This window comes from Pantherophis guttatus, chromosome 2, assembly GCF_059756535.1.
Source record: "Pantherophis guttatus breed Tessera chromosome 2, ASM5975653v1, whole genome shotgun sequence".
Lineage (NCBI taxonomy): Eukaryota > Metazoa > Chordata > Lepidosauria > Squamata > Colubridae > Pantherophis > Pantherophis guttatus.
In genome coordinates, this window is record NC_142064.1 from 76436127 (window position 1) to 76457148 (window position 21022).

General features: G+C 36.4%; 1 protein-coding gene across 13 annotated transcripts in view; it reads right to left on the reverse strand.

Annotated features, from left to right (window-relative positions):
• Positions 1-21022, reverse strand: part of NFIB (nuclear factor I B) — a 284732-nt gene that overhangs the window by 30506 nt on the left and 233204 nt on the right. For 12 of the 13 annotated variants that reach the window (XR_015732277.1, XR_015732276.1, XR_015732275.1 and 9 more), the window contains one exon: positions 13080-20643. The exons of the other annotated variant lie outside the window; for it this stretch is intronic. Coding sequence is in view for 9 of the 12 variants with exons in the window: in XM_087886297.1 (XP_087742423.1) it covers positions 20514-20643 (130 nt within the window). In the remaining 3 variants the exon portion in view is untranslated. Of the gene's footprint in view, positions 1-13079; positions 20644-21022 lie in introns of those variants that run through there. 13 annotated transcript variants of the gene reach the window in all.

A 21022-nucleotide genomic window follows, 5' to 3' on the forward strand; every position in this document is an offset into this window, starting at 1 on the left:
AATCACTAGTTTTTCCTCATCCATACTGTAGCATACTAGCATACAGTGTCAGGCACAAAGAATTAGGACTTTCGCTGAGTTCAAAGCACTGAAACGTTTATTATTGCTATCTATACACAAGAATCTGCTCAACTAATGGTCAAGGCTGAATTGGCAGTAGCTAAGAAATTCATGGGGGTCGGACTTGGGTTTCTTGTGGCTGCAGAATGATTCCAGACTGATGACATGCTTAACACTGCCTTCCAGCTCAGCCTGCTCGTCTCCTACATATAGTATGGAAAGAATAACAAATTAAAGTGGCTTTTCACATAGGAAAGGTAAGCCATCTAGAACAATTTAATAGAGCATAGCTAAATATGTACTGGACTATGGGAAAACCTACTAAATGAAACATGAGCAAGTAGCTGTATCTCAAACTTTGTCCTCAAGAAGATGTTAATTCCCAGCAGGTCTGACCTTTGATCTTTGTAAAGCACTGCTAATACTCTTAATAAAATGAAAAACAATCCAATTTGCTTCTATTGGATATGCTATAATTATGTACTCTCAATTGTAAAGGAGGCCCATTTAGGCTTGAAAATTTACTCAGAAATCAAGGGTTATTCAAATTTTTAAATAGTCTGCTTAAAATCCTCCATAGAGCAGCCGTGAAAATTAAAATAGGCATGATTACTGTATTTGTCTGTCAGCATTAATTGTAAAATGAAAGATATAAAGCAAAGATATTGAAATGCTAATAAAGTCCTTGAATTTTTATTATTAAAACACAGTTCATTTGTTATTCTTAGACCGTGAAAGCAAAAAGTTAGGGAGAACTGCTCCATTTCTGTACGTCAGAACAATCTCCCGTTTATAACCATGATTTATTCTGTATGGCACTGATGTCCATTTTAATAATGAAACTCTCAACAATAAATAGAATTTCTCAAGTACAGAACTCTGCTTTTGGTGAAAGGACTTGAGAGACAGTTATGACCAAGGGTTGCTGCTGGGATAAAATCTGGATATTTTCCAGATTCTCAATAACTATCATAGTTAAAACAAAGCTAAAATCATTTCTTGATTTCTGCAATGAGGGCTCATTCTTTAAAATTACTTTCCCTCTCAGTCAAGCTGAAAAACATTTGGTTTCCAGATTTTCCTGAACTGCAACTCAGGCACTGCTAAAGAATGCTGGGACATGTAGTTCAGCCAAATGCGGAGACTCCCATCCCTGCTGTAAATATTTTTTACAGCCTAGAAAGTTGTCTGGTTGAATGTGTGTAAGTTTGTGTATGTGTGCCTTAGTGCGAGTTTTTCACTCCTGGTGACCAGCTGGACAAGTCCCTGCAGTTTTCTTGGCAAAATTGCACAAGTGATTGCCATTGTCTACTTCCTAGGGCTCAGAAAGAGTGACTGGCCCAAGGTCACCAGCCAGCTTTGTGCCTAAGGCAGGATTAGAATTCAGAGTTTCCTGGTTTCTAGCCTCAATCTTAATGGTAAAATCATGGGCTTTTTTCTATAAATGCAGTGAATTAATTTTAATTATTTTAATTAAATTGTTTGCCATTGTTTCCTCCCTATGGCTGAGGAAGTGTGACTGATTCAAGGTTCCCCAGCTGGCTTTATGCCCAAAACAGGACTGGAACTCATGGTATCTTGGTTTCTAGTCTGGTCCCTACACCTTTTCCTCCCTCAGTCCATTCATATTTCTTGCGGCTCTATGCTAGCTGACAGGTTGAGTTACTCCTTTGACTCTACCCCGCTTCTCTGAATTTAATCTTCCACTCATTAGTGTGTGTGTGTGTGTGTGTGTGTGTGTAGGGGGGTGTCCACATCGTTTTGCTACAAACCTGCTTTACATCTCACCAAAGTTCATATCAGGATGGCCGTATCTGTACAATGAATGCTAACTTGCCAGTATTTTCAACTGGATGGATTCTACCCAAGTTTGTCCTGGTCCAGAGTTGTGAAAAAAATAGTCCTCCCTCTCTCAATATGAAATCTGAAGTAAGTATAACTACTCTCATTGGATCTGTGGGTAAACACTAAAAGACAACAATCAGGTTGTTTTAAGTAACCGCTAAATTTGATTCAGTCTTAAACTTCTGATATATTCTATGACAGGAGTATCAAACTTGTGACCGCAGCATCACGTGACGTATCGTGACTTTTTCCCCCTTTGCTAAACCGGGTGTGGGCATGCCCAATGTGTGAGACATCTGGCCCACGGGCCACAAGTTTGACAGCCCTGTTCTATGATCTACAGCAAGGAGGAGGAAGCAACGAGTGACATCACACCATGTCATCCCATCTCTGCACAAATTATCCAATTCAGAAAATCTGTATGATGATATCATGAAGCATATGACAGCATCATGGCTTGTACTGGATATTCCTGCCTATTCCTAACCCATTATCCCTGCTACATTTCCTAGCCATAGCAATATTTTATTTCTCCAACAGTGAGATCCAGCCCTGATTTTTATTTTTAGCTAAGAATAGCAGTATTTGCCATATTAATAAAACTCTTTGTAATTACTTCCTTAAAGCTGATAATTGAGAGGATTCTTTAAGTATCAATTTTAGATTATCTTGTGCATGGTTCAAAGAACTGGGGTTTTTTTCCCCATAAGCTTTAGATTGGTCTCACTCGATTGCCACAATGAGAAACGTGCAAGGTGACTTCAGTTTAGTAGTGGCAACCATGAATTGTTATGAGGCCAGACGGCTCTAACAACTTCCCTATACATTATTAAGGTGGCCTTTTACTTCCATCACCCTGAGAGGACAAAACTGTCAGTCTGGCTTCTTCTAGAGAATATCACTTATTATATATCTCCAGATTTATCTATGAAAAAGCACTTAGCCTAATATTCTCCGTATAATCAGGCTCCTTCTGCCGTGAGCATTCAGGGCAAACTTGATTTCAGGGATGTATTTTAAAAGCACCAAACATAGTCATCAGAAATAAAACTTTCTCTATGTAGCAATAATTGGCTTCAGTTTATTAAGTTTAATGCTCTGCTTCAGGCAATCAGCCTCTACCTATTGGGTGCCTACTCTTAATATAATTAAATTTGAACAAAACAATATAAAGACTGAAAGATTCTCTTCCCTCTTTAGATCCAGATTTGTCTCTCTTTGCAAGGCCCTCTAAATTTGATTCCAAATCTTTAAGATGAAACCAGATTGACTGAAAGTGTTTCATGTTCTTGGTTAGAGATCTGGGACAGTGCTTTACATTATCACATTCTATCTTTCTTTCTTTCTTTCTATCTATCTATCTATCTATCTATCTATCTATCTATCTATCTATCTATCCTTCTATCTACCTACCTACCTACCTACCTATGTATCATTTATTGCATTTATTTATTGCATTTATTTATTTATTTATTTATTCAACTTGTATGCTGCCTTTCTCCGAAGACTCAAGGCGGAAATAAGGTTGCATTATTATATTACTAGTGATCTCAACCTTATTGATGTCAGCTGTGACTATGCCATCAAAGTTGTGTCTCTCTTTTACATGTGTGTAGTCACAGCCACCGTCTTGATTCTTTTTTTACTCAACCTATGGACACTCCTGATCTCTGCCCTATATCTATCCAAGACTTGATTGGTTCACAGAGTTCATGAATCCTATTGGGTGCGATTTTGGTAATGATGCTGTGATTCTGCAGCTAGTATGATGTTATCACAAGTTGGGAAACAAATTGCCTGCGTCAGTAAAGTTGACCTAATTCAGTAGGACTGCAGATCAATATTCCCTATTAGCTTTCCAAAGATTTTATTTCCCTGAGAACATTTTTATCTCTGGTTTTCCAGCTTCTTTTGGTTTTGAGGTAAGCAGCAAGAATGCTACTTGATCGGTAGGAATGTCCATGAGAAACAGGAGGAGAAAGAGTTGAAGCCAGGACAACAGTCAAATAAGAGACATCTCAGCCCACAGAGGAAATGGGTGTGTGGAAAGCATTTCAGAAGGGACCCTACCTGGTTCCCTGGAAAGTTCAAGACCTGAGTGCCGCGCAATGAGGTTAGAGCTCCCATTTCTTGCCCCAGCTCCTACCCACCTAGCAGTTTGAAAGTATGAAAATGAGTAGATAAATAGGTACCACTTTGGTGGGAAGGTAACAGTGTTACATGTGCCTTGGTATATAGCCACGCCAGCCACGTGACCAGGAAGAGTCCTTGGACAATGGCTGGCTATCTTGGCTAAGAAACGGAGATGAGCACCATCCCCCAGACTAGACAGGCAAAACCTTTACTTTTACCTTTACTTTAACCTTATAACAAGGGTAGTGTTAGTACTTACTCTACCGTTATTTCGTCTGGACTATCTCAAAGAGATGGCAACTAGATCAAGTGAGCATTTTGTCTCAACAATCTCTTTGAATGGTCAAGTTTGGTATAATTCTGTTTGGTATAATTCTGTTTGGTATAATTCTGTACAACCATCAACAAAGGAGAAACAGAGAGCCCAAGACTAGGATGCAGTGCCATTTTACCCAGTAATTTTGTTTCACGTACAATAAATCCCACCCTGGCAAATTCAGCTGAAAGCAATCTCTCTGGCTGTCAGGAAATATTGAATTAGGGCAGCAAAGGGCAGAGATACTTGGCAGAAATTGGGAAGTAGGAGGAATTTTTAATAGCCTAATAAAGAGAAACTGTTTTGTTGGTGGGCCTGCATGATTTAAATAACACACAAAGGGACCAACAGCTGTGTATCCAAACCTGTGCATTGTAGGTTTGAAGCCACAACTCTCCAACTGCGGCCTTTCTGAAGTGCTTCGACATTCTCCGATTAATGAGTTTATGATTTAGAGCTACAGTGAGGATGAAGAATTTGGTTAAAGACCGAACCCTGGGATTTTATTAGCCAAGTTTCTTGGCACAAATGAGGATTAAAAATGGGAGAAGCTTGATCTGGGAAAGGGTTCTAGAAAATTAATTTTGTTTGGGTTATCATTAGACCTATTTGCATAGCGAGAGTTGCATCTGCTGTCATAATGATAGATGAGTTTGCAAGAAGGAAGGTCTCTGCCAAACAGTATTTTTGATTCATTTTAGCTTCTCCAATCACTTGGGCTTAATAAAGGGAATCTTTGGTATATCTAGGAGGTGGGACAGAATAGCTATTAAGGTGGAAGGTAGGCTTTCTCAGGTCCTCAGTATAAATCTGGCTATGTGCTCACCAAATGACTTCAGAAAAGCTGCCACCCAGTTGTAAGCTAAGTATATCCTCCCATGTCAACCCTTTCAGTGTGACTGAATGAAAGCTCCTTCTGTTCACAAAACAACAGCTAATAACAAGAGAACTGCAGTTTTATGTCAGCTTCATTTACTACGTACAAGTCGGTTGCTTTATTGTACCAGTTTGATTGGAGCAGGCTTTACAATGGCTGAAAATTCAGAATAAACCAACTTTAAGCCATAATTCCCATTTTGAAAATAGCAAGAAAGCTTATTTTGTCCATAAAAAGGTTGTGGTTACATAGTGTGCTCTGGGAAGATGTGGTTCATTTAGTGGGGCTGAATATGGTCTGAATACACTGGGTAGATCCCAAGCAAGCAGGAACTGAAAAATCATGGTTATTTTTTGATGTGTTGTACTTATCCAGCAAATTTTTCATTCAATAAACCATATGTATCAAAACCATGATGTACAACAATATGTACCCCCTCCAATAAGATAAGTATGAAGTTTTTTCTTTGCTAAACCAGGATGATTACACCCAAAATGGCCTTTAGACTCAGCTGGTCACTTGAAGCTCCAAGAATGATAATTATGGAATGTAAATTCCACCAGTTTTTTTGGGGGGGGGCAGCAGAATTAGAAGATTTACCAAACAGCTGCTGTTGTTTTAGAAGGGGGCAGAAATAATAAGCATTTGCTAGTCAACACTGAATTTTACTCAAAAATCTGTGCATAATTTTGAAAAGGAGAGTCCAAAAAGGAGTGTATATTTGAGAATAGTACAAACAATATGGCCTTCTTTAGTGTTGCATTTTCTAAAAGTATATTAGGGAGACTTGCATATGACAAGGTATATGGATTGTTTAGACCGCACAGATAAGACAGGAAAACCCAGAATGCTACCAAGAACAAGATACTTTGCAAAATTCTAGAAGGTTAAAGCATTGGAAGCCTTCTGAAGGGCATCTGATTGGAGAGGGCAGCTGAACCCTAAAATAAAAAAGAAATGTTCCATTAGACTTTGGGAAACAAGTTATGGTAGGAAAATAAACCATAAGCTATTTGTACATGGATGATTTCTTTTCCCTGTTTCCCTTCAGATATTCTTGTTTAAATTACCTTCTGGCCATTCTTCAGCCACCATCTCGGGAGCCAGTAGGGAATTCAGTCACATTAGGAAAAAACACAAATCCTCTAGCGCTCTTGTTTATCAAATTTATGACCTTCCCTCTGGACGCCTTCTCTCTTCATTAATACAGTATTTCCAGTATCGGTGCAGACCACCAATATGGTTGATTTTGGAAGCAGCCCATACGAAGAGAAACAAAGGGGCCAATTTGAAAGATTAAAATATAACTTTAAGAACATACGGATGGATTCCCCAACCCCTCCCCATTTACTAGTAGTCATGCATTTTAGTAATTAAAAAAAAAAAACAACAACTGTGAAAAGCTGGAGGTAGCAGCTGCATTCAGAGTGAATGGCGAAGCGAGCACAGGGCCTTTTGCCAACTGCTGTTCCATTCATTCACCTAAAACTCTGACCTTGAAACGTTGCCCTTTATATGGGATGTGATGAGGTGTGAATTCAATCTCCATCTTCACTTGGCTCCTGCCGTTCTCTGAATATACATCACCAGCTGTGCCAAGCCACGTCAGATGGACTTGGAAGAAGGTTTATAATATCGACATGTGTTCCCTGGAGGTTAGTTATGGAGCCCTGCAAACTCATTTTGAGCATGGACTTCATTTCTGTCTTGGCTGAAATGGCGATCAAGATGCTACCAGCATTGCATCATCAGCTGAAAGAAAATGTACTATAATAGGCCTTGAGTGTCAAGATTATTCATTCATTCCATTTTATAAATTCCTTGATAATGTAGCATTGGCTACATTCCCTCACTTAAAATTGGATGCCCAAATTCCTTTATGGATGCGCGTCCATTTGAGGGAATGTTCTCCTTTGTTTTGATTTGCATTTGTAGAATCAAATGGGGGTTTCATTCAAGTTTATCTAGCTGCTTTCAAGAGATGTTGATAAAAGGGAATGCATATACAGGAAAAGAAAGAGTTAAAAATAGTCCTATACTATATTAAAAGCAGATGTGTTTGTTGGCTGCACCTAGTTGATAAATGTTGGATGGTAATGAGCATTACTATATGTACAAACAAGTTTAGCACATGAATCCATTCTGTTGTTTTATTTAATTCAAGAATCATTCACACATTTAGAACAGGCTATTTATTTCAACCTAAAGAACGTTAGGTTACATTTAATAGGAACTCATAATTTTATTGTTGCTTGACCTCCTATATAAAGTTGGCTGCATCTTATTTATGCCACATTTTTGACTGTGCATTCATCAGATACAAACAAAAGGCATTTTGCTTCTTACATTAATAACTGGTGATTGAGATCCCTGATTCAACAAGAGCTAGTCAAACACTTTGAATATTGTTTCTTTAGTTGTGGCCAATTGTATTAAGAACTACTTAAAATTTCTCTGTTTGCAAAGGTAATGACATCCTGTAAATATTTGGTTTATTATTGGTGCTGCAAATCAGTAAATCAGGAATGTAGATTAGTGTTGGGTGCATATACAACCCTCCACCCACAATGTGCATTTTTCTTTCCACAGTTTTTCTTGGGGTTTTAGAAACTGTGGGCAAAGGGCATAATCCTGCTCCATATATGAATTCAAAATTTTAATTAGTTATACTGGATAAAAACAGCAGTTATACTGGACCTACAATTCAATAGGCTCTACAATTGGCCTCGCCATATCCATATATGAAAAATGACTAAACTATATTCTTATAATTTATAAACCATCTACCTGTTCAAATCAATTTTGTAATAGTTTAGTAATCATCATTATGTTAAAACTGGTGGTGGATAGTCACTGAAAATGAAACTTTTGGTCACTATTCCTTTCAATTTGATGTTTTCTGAAATTAACTGAAAAATCTACACCAAAATCTATTTATTTGAAATAAAGATTTAGCAAAAGTGTATATATTTTTTTCAAGTTTGAAATTCTGTTCAGGGGGCTGGATTGTTTACATCTTCCTAATCGCTAAGTTTAGAACGTCTTCTGTTGTGCTCTATAAAAGTTTTACATTTGAGTGGGTTCAGTTTTACTCACCTGCTAAAATACAGATGCCAGATTTGAAAGGCTGAAATTATATCACTTGGCACATGCATTAGTCATATTTTTCTGGCAGCTAACAGATCACCCAAAGCTTTGAAGCTGGGTGTCATCCATACACAGATTAGTTCTATAATTCATTTCATCGGATCTAATTGCAGCAGTGAACATTTGAAATAAATGCTTTCAGTTAGCACAGAGATAATAAACTGAATGCCCTTGCCCAATACCATTATATAATAATTTATCAAAAGTGGGATTCCCAATAAGATTGCACTATATACTGAGGAACAAGTGAAGAAGCTGGGAAGGGGGTGCTTTCAGATCCAGCATTGCTGATGGAACTGGGGATGTTATCTGGAGCTTAGATTTTTTTTCAGTTTTAGCTGATGTACTTGTTCCATCTTTCTTATGAATCAGATCATCTAACCTATGGGTGTCAAACTTGATTGTGTCACATGACGTATTGTGACATATTGTGACCTTTTTGCCTTTGCGGAATTGGGGTGGGCGTGGCCTGTGTGTGACGCATCCAGCCCATGTGCCGCCAGTTTAACAGGCCTGATCTAACCACAGATATTTAGGAAGAACATCAAATGATGTTAAATTCCAACCAGAGCAGAATACGAAGTCCAGGTTAATGCCTGATGCAGAAAATATTATCTCTCTGTTGAGTAATATTTTTGGCACCTCAAGTTTCTTCTAGATACTAATATAACATTAATACCTAAAAGGGACAGGATTTGACTTTAACAAGAAACTATAGCTGAGAAATTATAAGTAAACAGAAATAGATAGCTTATTGTAATATATCAGAATTTTTTCAAGGGCAATGTAAAATAAAATCAAGAGATGATCAGCTAATCGAAGGACATACTTGGCATTTTGCTTCTTTTGTACAATTATCAGAAAGATCCAAAATACTTTAAATATGATAAGTGTAGCAATATGATATGCACAAAAGTGTAAAGATTTGGCACTACTCACAATGGAGGAATTGTTGGTGAAATTGGTAGAGATGGCTAAAATGACTTCCTTGATTAGAAAAAAGACCGTTTCTATGTTCCTTGCTGACTGGAAATTCTTTATGAATTTTTTGTATGAAACAGAAAAAAATAATTTTTAATTTGTGGTTTTGATTATTAGAAAACATTTGGTAATAGAAAAATTAGACCTTTTTTATATCCACAGAGTAAAAGATATTTTTGTAATCATACTTGTATTTGCTGCAAAGAAAGTCAGCTTGTTTGTTTTTTTAAAAATCTTTTGTTCTTTTGCTCTGGTTTTTCTTATTTTGTATTCATGTTTGTTAATTGTTTAATCTTCTTTTTAAAACGTCATATCTATATCCATATCTGCATCTTCATCTAATAACAAATTCTGAACAGGACAAGCTTTTGTGCATATCATCTAGACCCATACAGTGATAATTTAGCAAATCACATCCAATCACAATGAATGCATTTTTATTTTATGCTGAACTCCAGGAAATATTATTTCTAAATAAATATAGTGTATAAATACATAATGAGAAGAAGAGAAAAGCATTTGGTGGTGGTTTAAAAAAAATGGATTATTTATTATTTAAAATATTCTAGATATTTTTGAAGAGTCACACTCATCAAAAAAAATCTGCCTATCCCAGGTCCTTAGGAAAGACTTGATAGATGGACAGAAGTGCCAACATCTGAACATCTGGCTGGCTATACAAAAACCATAATATAACAGCAACAACAATAAAAATAATGCCTTAGTTCAAAGTGCCCAATTCATGCTCACCCCTCTAGAGATTTTTGGTTTCAGCTTTATAAAATTAGTAATAAACTATATCCAGCAAGGGAGAGGGGTAAGAAAAACTCCTTCCCCTGATGCCTCTTTGAGAAACACAGCTGGCCCCCAGCTTGCAATATGCCAGTTTTACAAGCAGTAACGCTTGAAATGTTAATCATAGACCAACTTACATACATATATTTTCTACATCTGAACCAGTCTACTGATGGATTATTTTGAGTGTTCCTCCAGAAAACTTGCCTATGTTTAGTTAACTCAAATATTTTAGATCCTCTTAACTAAAGTCAAACAATTCATGCTGATTTTAATTCCTTTCAATTGGATCATCTGAATCCCCGATGATTAGAATAAAAGTGGAAAGAAAATGATCACACCACTTCTTTTAATTATTCCTTAGATATAGCCTTTTTACAGATAAGCCAAGGGGAAATGGTTGTATAGAGTTCTTTCAATTAACAGCCTTGCTCATTTATTTTGATTTCATTTTTTACCACTGAATAAATTGTATAAAAACATGAACATTGATCAGTTTTGGGGTTTTTTAACATATATATCTCCAATTTGTCACGTCTATTAAAGGACCTCCTGAGGAAGGAAGATATTTCTGTAGTTCATCCCAATGATAAAATATTCTTCACAGAGGTTTTGAAAGACGGCCACTCATGTCAAGGACAGCTACATGACATATGATTCCATTTTTATTAGGGCGATTGCTAATTTCGAGTTTTCTGCAAACTGTGTTGTTTCTAATGATGAAGTGATGTGTGCAAAACTTCCATTGAACACAATGGGAGTGAATCCTGATTAGAAATATATAGGATTAAATTAATACTGGAGCTCCCCTGAGAACTTTTAAAGGAGATAGATCTCTATGATAATAAATGCTAACTAAGCAAAGAAAGCTCCCACTTTCATAATCCAGACTACCTCACATAGGGTTAAACTCCTGTAGTTCTGCATCTGGAAAACTATTTTAAAGCTAAGAGAGGCCTTGTGCTCTGGAAAATCAAAAAGTATATGAATTGGCACCAAGCCCAGTGAAAAAGCCAAAGTTTAAAGACTGCAGGCTTGGCCTTCTGGCCAAAATCTTGCAGAACAACAGAATTTTTATTTTAGCAGTATCTTTAAGTGCAGCTGTGAACCAATTCAAGGACTTTAATTGATTACCATTTTCCACTTAACAATTAGTAAATCAAGTAGATATGGGTAAATTGCATCCTACTGAAGTGACAATATAGATCTTTCAATTAATGGAAATATGAGATAATTGGCAACAACAAAAACGTAACCTAACCGAGACATAATTTTTACTTTGCTATATCTAATTACCAAAGGAGCTTCAATATTAAACTTTAATAAGTTTATTATCAGGTTATTAATAATAGGTTATCATATTGTCAATTAATTAGTTCATCTATAAGTTAAGTGACTCACCGAGGCTGAAAATTTAGTTTATTTTTCTTTTATACACACATTGGATTTAGAGATTTTGGCAATAATTAAGGTGCAATATCGTTAATAGAGAAGGTAATGCTGATAATATATTTGCTGTCATTCTCCTCCTTTATCCCCAAAGATGAAATAAGAAAATCTCTCTTATTTTTTTCTGTTTTGCTCAGTTTTCTCAAAATAAGTCCCCAACTTTTGGGGTATGTTTTGTGGGTATGTAGGAAAAGAAAATACCCCCACATATCATGTAAACTTTCTACAGTCTGGATAACATTGAATTTCGTTCCACTGAATAGGATAGGATAGGATAGGATAGGATAGGCTAGGATAGAATTGAAGTTGGAAGGGACCTTGGAGGTCTTCTAGTCCAACCCCCTGCTTAGGCAGGAAACCTGACACTACTTCAGACTTGCTCAAACTATGATTCAATAATAGGACAAATTTAATACTGAATTAAAAATTATGGAACAAAAAGCCTGAAAGGCTTTTCTAGATCACCATTTCAACAGCTGAAACACTGATGGTAGAGGATGTCATTTCTGAATGCGTGCTAAAGTTAATTGTTTCTAATATATCTTTGCAGAGATTATCCAGGGTGAATACTTCATCAGAAATGGTGAGACAGCATGGACTTGATTTCTAATGATTATCACCTGCCAATGTTACACAACTACTTCACAAGTTACATTGGCTTCTCATAAGTTTTTGATTGCAATCAAGTTGGTAACCAGCTATAAAAACCAGATAGCACAGGTGTGGGGTTATTTGTCAGAGTGTGGGTTTCCTGTTACTTCTGGCTATCCTGTAAGGTTTCATTGGGTCCCAGCCAGTTCTTCTTTAAAGTTTGAAAATCTAAATGTTGCCTGTATACGGACTGAGAATGAAAGCAGGGCTACAAAATCTATATTGCAAAAATCCAAATGGCTACTACTACTCCAAATGACAAAAAGCAGGAATTTCTGCAATTGTTGATTTTAATCTAGTGGCCATCCTCCCCCCAAAGAACAGATCTAGTAGTCAAAATGAAGGCATCCACTAATGGGCTTGCCACAGAGTACCACACGTTGAATTATTGCAACTGGTATATACAGGCTAGGTGAATAGTATTTTTAAAACCTATCAGGAATTGCAGAACAAAAAAGAGATAGGCAAATGATAAATTCTCCAACCAAGAGATCTGGTAAATGGACTTCAGATCAGGTCAAGTTTCCAATAACACAGTTTAGGGGTAAACATTAGCAGTTTTTATTTGTCATCAAGTAAGGATAAAAATGAAAGATCTGCTTCATTTTAGGCATTTTCTATTTTAATTTTCCAACTTAAACTGTGTATTAAAAGGCAGGATGCATGAACATACCGAGCTCATTTCAACCTCAAGCAGAAGAAACAGAAAACTGAAGAGACTTACTGCATGCTCTGACAAACCAGCAACTCAAGAACTTTTCCAAAATATTACCAACCTATTACTGTTAAGAAGGAGAGAAAAGAAAACACAAGTGACCAGAGGGCTGTAGCATAGCTCATTTTATTGTTTAAACAGTTTTGCATAGGAAATATATCTGCTTCCAGTAATTGACTGCAGTATGAGCAGCTGCTAGCAGTATAGGCTGGATATAACAGTAAATCACATTAACTCAAGCTTGATTTACACCAGTTTAAAACTTGTGGCAGCTGAGCTTTGTAACCTAAAGGAAAGTACTCCAAAGTACATGTCTGTCCTGCAAATAAGCAAGAGTTCTTCTCCCCAGAACCTCTTCTTACAAACCTACTGGCCCCCCAAAAGAGCTTGGTGGCCAGAGGTCCCAATTTTGTAAAAGTGAAAACTGCAGAGTATATATGCATCCTATGGGTAAATTTATCATTACACCAAAATTCTGCATGCGTTTAAAAACAAAGCCAACGGAAGTACATCTAACATATTGGGGACCTCTGGCTCTGGGGAGAAGTGGAGAAGGGTAGACCGTGCCAGAAGTTTTAAAATGGATCAACCCTGGTGTGTAGCTAGCAAGCAATAACTGACTACTTGTCACCTACAGTTGCACTAAATGTATCTAAAGAAACACACAGCCCTACAAAAAATTGTTCTTAGAGAATTATCGTTGAGATTGGGGTGCTTCTTCCCAGTTCACTAAAGTCCTATATGATATAAGCACAAATTAACAGCTTGATGAAGACATAATCTAACGTAGCTCTTGAGAAGTCTAAGCCTGGGAAGGTGTCACCCCTCACATTCTACAATGTTGTAGTTTTCTATTTTTAATTTTTATTTTGAAGTAAATGTTATCTGAAACATATTTACAACTGAACTCAACAGAGACTGTGAAACTGAACAGGCACTGGTCATTTTTTTTTTTAAATTTCTCTCACTTTTTTTTCTTTTTGGTAAACATTTTTTTTGCTGGTTTTTGTTTTTTTGTTTTTTTGTCTCTTTCTCTCTCTCATTTTGCATCAACTTCTCACAAGTCCATGCAACTTCAATGCCCTCTATGAAGAATGCATAATAAGCCATACTTCTTTTTTTATTTTTAAAAAAGTCCTTCTGCATATAGATACACATTTTGCCACATCAGTCCCTGTAGCACAGTTTTCAAAACCATTCTGTCAAAAATACAGTAATACAAAGACTGGATTCAGTGGCACTGGCTCTCGCTGCCGTCCGTTGCTTTTTGCTTGCTGCGTTTGTTTCGGGTCTTCCTGGAAAGATTTTGAGCACTAAGTACAACGGAGGCCTGAATGAGCGCGGGGGGTGGCGAGTGCCACTGAAGCCCCTTTCACAAAGTCAACATACATTTTAATTGCAACACACAGATAATCCTAAGGAGTAATAACTAGTGAACCCTTTTATTATATATATAAAAAAACTACTTACAACCACTGAGGAAAAAAAATTGCAACAAAAATGTATAAATTGACCGTCTCCTGCTTTGTCCCCTTTGCTATTAACAAATGTGACCAATAGAGCTGTGGCATGGAAACAGTACAAGAGTTGTCATGGCAATAGGTTTGGCTGATGCAAGGGTCATTGTGCTGGGTCAAAGGGCAAACCCAGTGGTCCGTGTTATCCTCTGACTGTGGGGCTCCAACACACCCACAACGTTTTGAGGAGATAGAAAAAACAGGGGAACTCTCAGAAAGTGCAAATATGAAGGAGGCAGGTTTCAGCTCCTTCCGCATGGAGTAGGACATTCAATTTTGAGCTTTCTCTGTTCAACATGATTTGCCTGCATTGTTTTTCGTTTAGCATCTCTTATAGAAACCCAATAAAAAAATAAAAGCCTAGGAAGCATGCAGCTGGCAAATGTTAACAAAAGACCTTGGCAGGAACATGTAAACTAGAATCAATGTCATGCTGGAGGCATTACTGCCAGCATGGGTGTAGAGTTTTTTTTTCTTTCTTTCTCAAGGGTGAATACTGTACATCAAATGTGGGATGCAGCCTTCACAATCTCACATAGTATACAAAATTTAGAATGACTTAGATACAGGACACGCACTGTTGACAAAGCTCAGTATATCCTTGTGCAATCTCATTCAGTAAGTCCTTACGAAGCTCCTAATTGCAAATCCAAATTTTTGCTCCCTGAGGACACTGCTATATGAGACATAAGTACTGTTATCATTTTTCTTTCACTGAAATTCTCTCCTGGATGCTCTGTGAACCTGCTCTTAAATACCATCATGTAACAATCACAACATTTTTGCTAAAGGCCATATATACTAATAAAAAAAGACAGTGGTGCTTCCAACATTCTGAAATGCTCCAAAACCCAACTTTCCAATACTAAATACAACAAAATAACCTTCATAAAATATAACTTTTCTCCATTTACAATTTCTTTTAAAAGGATCAGTAACCTATGCTTTTCAAGCATAGTGAAATATCTCGTAACATGGACAGATTTTTTTTGTTTGTTTGAATACATAAATTAAGAAACTGGAGAGTTTTAACTCAAGTCCAGTTTCCAAACAAGGAAGATTCTTGTTTACGTTAGAAGTGGAAATGACATACATTTCCGTTATAATTGCTAAAAATTAGCTTTACAAACGAGGGTGCTTTAAAAAAAATCTTAACAAAACTATACAGTGTACAAATTACTGTCTACACGCTAGGTGGGTTCATTAAGAAGATCCTCTGCTCTTCTCTTCATTGCAGCTTCACAGGTTCATTCACATATTATAAATGGAGCTGCCCACCTGAACACACAACTATATTGCTATATTTAATATTTTGCCATGTCTATGTACAGTCTCCTTCACTGCCTTTTTTTCCTTAGTCAAGCCTCAACTGTTCATGTCATTCTAGGGGAAAACACACTTCAGTGACACTGCCAAGAGGCGAAGGCTGCAAAGCAATTGAAAAAGGCAGAACAGTGCACATAGAACGGGGTGACTTGATTTTGTCAGAATATACTTCCTGATCAAGGAGGGGGTTTAGATTAGATTTAGAGTGTGTTAACACTTCGTTCTGCACTGGAATTCTCAGCTCTGAGAGAAGTGTAGAAGATGTGGATACGATGGATCTTTCGATTAGAAAGAGAGGCAGAAAAACCCACAGAGAGCATTATCCTGAAAATTTTGTCAGAATTATGGCCCAAATGACCAAGTAATTCAATGTCAAGAAAGTGGATCTAAAATAGCAAGGCAGCCTTTTATAAATACTTTCCTTTGATAAAAAAAAATACATCCATTTGATTGATGTATTCATTAGGTCAGGATTATTATGAAATTGAGTTGCAACTGTTTTGTCAAATTCTGCTTGTCCATTATACTATTGCACTTTAAAAACTGAATTCAACTTGGTTTCAGTATTCCCAATGAAATAAATTATTTCCGGATTAAGTGGCTGCCGCACTCCAGCCATTTTTAATGAAACTCCCTCATTAAGGGATAAACTGAAAGAACAGTGCATCATTTTGTGGCCCACCAACTCTCAGTGTTTGTACATTTCAGTTCTTCCTAACAGCCATATATTTAGTGAATTAATTCACTTACAAAGGGGCTCAGAAAAAGAGCCAACATATAGTTGGTTTCATTCTTAGTTTAGCTATAAATACAAACCTTACCAACAATCCTACAGCTTTACAACTGCCCTTAAGACTTTACAGAAGCAACTTTCTCAAAAAGGCATTTATTGGTGCAGGTCAAATCTGAAAGGGAATCTGATTCTCTTTCAGCATTGATATAATTCTCAGCACTATTTTAAAGAAGGCTGCAACTAGTAACATACCAACTAATGCAGTGGCAATGCAGGTGGAAATTGATTGACATATTGCGCCTAGCACCAAAGGCCATGGTCAAAACAGGAGATCAGGATTATTTTTATTATTTATTTTATGGCAACCCTAAGCACTGCTTATTTCTATTTGAGAAGCGTTTTGAAATACTGCTATTGTGGGGGGAAAAGTGAAAGTTCACATGAATTTAGACAGAATATCTCGAAGTAGTTCCTCTGGCTCTAATGGCAATATTTTGGGTTACTCTTCTTCAAAATAATTTTATTTTACTTTTTATATTGCTACATTTATTTGAAGAGAAATTGTACTCTCTTGTAATTTTCATCCATTTTGTATAGCTGCTTGAAAAGGGCAGATTAGAAACTGTTTAAAACGTTTCTTTATAAGGTTATAAAAGTGTATGAACTGCCTATCAATTTACCTTAGCTGAAACTAAAGGCAAATAAAAACTGTGCTAGTAAACACACAGACTGAATATTAGCTTGGATTTTAGCTTGTATTTCAGTACAGACTCCAAGGACAAAATACCTACATCCATGCCAGTTATGAATACTAACATTAGATTTGTACTTACATTCATTTCTATCCCAGAGACAATATGGGATTATGTTGGCTGATTTTTCTTTCACTGCTGGTGCAAAATACAACTGATGGGCATTCTCTCAATTAGATTCCAGAAAAATACACCATGTCTGCATAACGTGTTATTTTTAAAAAAATAGATTGTAAGGCTAAATCATTTTCATTTTTACCTAATATAAGCTTTACAACTAGTTATGTAGAAAAGAGCTAGTTTTTTTAAGAACATAAAAATAAGACTGTCTACTCTTGCATTCTTATCAGTACTAGAAATATAGTGTGGAAATTAACAATTCCATAGTGGTAGTTTTGTGCAAGGGGGCTGCGATCCCATAGAATCACCCTTTATGCAGAGAAGAAAATCTTTATAATTTAAGCCATCAGAGCTGATAGTTTTTTATATTACTAATTTTAGTATCTAACCAAGTTGTCCACAAACACATTGTATGTGTGCATTTTTGTGCTTGGCGATTTGTACTGAAATATAGGAGCACAGATCTATATGGGAGAAAGGTTACAGAACGGATCTGATCCAGCAAAACAATCCACTGACTGATTAGTCACTGGCTGATCCAGTCCTTCATTCCTACCTGACCTCTGACAATAGAAATCAGTGATGCTGGGGAATGCCGAAAAGGAAATCAGAATCTCATTTCTTGTAAAAGGACAAAGGAGAAGATATCATGGAATTCCCACTGGAAATGCCTCCATTCACAGAAAACAAATACTGAATCCAATTCAATACTTATTATACAATTAGCATCTTTAGAAGATGTTTTGTTCATAGCATGTACTGTTTTGGCAGTGTATGCTATGTGAATTTTAAATCTCAAACTTTTATATGATGGATGTATCACTTGCAAAATTTTACAGGGCTTTTGATCTCTGTGGGTCTTGAGGTTTTTTTTTTAAGTAGATATTTTTTTCTCAAATCAAGTCTGCCTCCAATAGAATCCATTATTATTTATTTTTCATTATTACTATGCCTGTTTTCAAACCAGAAATGATTTCAGCTTGCACCCCAGGTGGAAAGTTTAAAAGAAAACAACGTTTTAGTTTTTTTTTTTTTTAAATCACAGTAGGAAGAAGAGTTGCTTTGTAGCCTTCACCCAGCCAGTGGTACTCTGCTTCACAGCTACACTGTCAAGTGTTAAAAATCCTCCCCACCCACCCCAGAATATATAGATATATGTACGTAGTTTAAAAAAAAAATCCCCTGTCCATCTCTTAGTACACAAAAAGGACCTCATCACACTGCAAAAATAGCAGTACCCACTTTGGTCAATTAAAACAAACAAACAAGCAAACAAACAAACAAAAAAGCATACATTAATCTTTTGTCTTTTAAATCTGTGTACTTACCTATAATAACCAATACAGCTAAAAGCACTACCTACATAGGCAAAACTTGGTATTGCATAAGTCGTATAAATTTGAATCCCCTCCCCCCAATATTAATTGGAAGATGAAAAAACATGAAAGATTAATAGAAAAAACACCAAAATACTGAAAATATTGCTGGTCGATTACAATTTTTAAGCGGCAACTATACACAGCCATGATATGCTTTATAAATGTGAGATAAAGTTATAACTGCTTAAAAAATCCATGATGTCACTTTTTGTTGTTGTTTTCCCATCTGGAGTACAAAATATTTTGTCATAAAAATGGTACAGATTTAAAATGATAATAAATGCAGCAAAACAAGTGTAGTGATGTCACTTTTTAGATTTCAAGGCAAGGCACGTTATGTGGACATTATAACTTCGTGCAAATTAGGATTACTGGATAGAGTAGTTTTTAATTATTCTTTTATAGAGACGTAGAGGCAAAATGTATCCGCCCATGCACAATATTGTGTATATGAGAAATCTGTCAAACAAGGCTAATTTCTGAGAGCACCATGCAAGTTTTCAGCACCCTGTCATTAGGCTTTTTAAAGAGTGCATTTTTAAAAAATATATTTCAGTTCCCTTTCCCACAACCCGACAACCTATCATTCCCATCTGTAAACCAGAAGCTATGCCCCTGTGACATGGATTTACCTCTCTCAGTCTCTGTCATGAAGGTTCTAGAGAACCTTTTCCATTATTTATGGGTTCTTGATCCAACCAGTAACTTTAAATAAATAAGATACCTCAAAGGAGGCAGAAGCTAAATCAACGTTAAGTGCTGTGTTTCAATTAATTTCCTTTTCTCAAGTAAATGATTTGTCTTGATTTAGTTAATGCCTTTTAATGACCCCTCCCTTTCAAAAGTGAGGGGAAAAATACATTTGTTCGAAATACTTTTGAAATTTATCTTGTCTTTTAATCCCCTTGATTTAGAGTCCAAGGGCTAAAGGACTTATAACAATTATCCCCTTTAGATACAGGTTTTAAATTGCACTTGCCTCTAATGTTTTCATTAGCATGGGGGAATTATTTTAGTGTCTTTCTCAGGTTTTTTAAACTGTCTTTTGAGAAGATAACACTTTCATTTACCCAAAGTAAGGCATTGATTTTATAGAATGCCTGCTTATTTAAATGACTTCCTGAAAAATTTAAACTGGATAACACACTAAGAAAAGACTGGGTCAAGGACCTAAGTTAAATAAATTGGAGTTGACAACTAAAAGCTGAATTTTTTTCTTTTTCTTTGAAAAATCTTTTAGAAACCAGACTACTGAGGAAAAAAATGGCTTCTGGCCTTCCTTCTCCTGCAGTTCTGTGGATGCCTCCTAGCCTTTGTTTTGAGAGCTAACTAGGAATAGTGATCCCATGCGTATTGCGTAAACAACAAGAATACTAAACCAATAAACTAGCTTATCATGCAAATATTAAGGCATCTAGAAAGTCAGTTAAAATATATTGTCAGAGACAGAACATCTATTTCCCAGTGGATTTCATAGAACAAAGGCTACTCAGGAGGAGCATCTTTCCACGCATCAGTGAAATATCATCGATCCTCTCCCCCAATCCCGCTTTTTGTTGTTGCTGTTGTTGTTTTGCCATTACAGTTTCAATCTTAAGGGAATTAATGATTGTAAGTGCTGCAATTGCTGGTTTATGTTTCTTCTTTCTTCAGTTTCTTCTTTGCTTTTTGTCCCATCTTCCTTTCTTTTATAGTATTTGTTCAGTTTCAATCTCCCTCAGTTGCTTGTTTCTGCTTGAAGAAAAGGCTCTCCAATTATGTTCAAACCATAATTTTGGACATTTGTGGGCAGAATTGATGTCCTGTTTGATACTTGAAAGGGGACCAAGCTAGCCCAGGTACCAGGACTGTTAAAGGAAAAGAAAAAAGAAAGCAGAAAAACATTTAAAATGTTGAAGTAGCAACACCTTTTAATGAACGTCTGAAAGCCACCTGACTGAACAATAATTCTAACAACACATTTTAACTTCAAAGTGCAAATAGAATATTACACAGTGACTGATTACTCTACCAATTTAATCCTAAAACTAGCTGTGGCAAATGAGTAAGTGCTTAGTATAGGCTGCTTTCTGCCATTTAACACAGCCCTTGATGCTTGCAGAGTAGACTATTGTTCCTATCAGCACAAGCTTCTCTTAATAACAGCATTCATGTTTAATATGCAGGTATAGAGAAACAATGCTTTCTATTATTTTTTTCCTTTATGTGGGGAGACTTATTCAATGA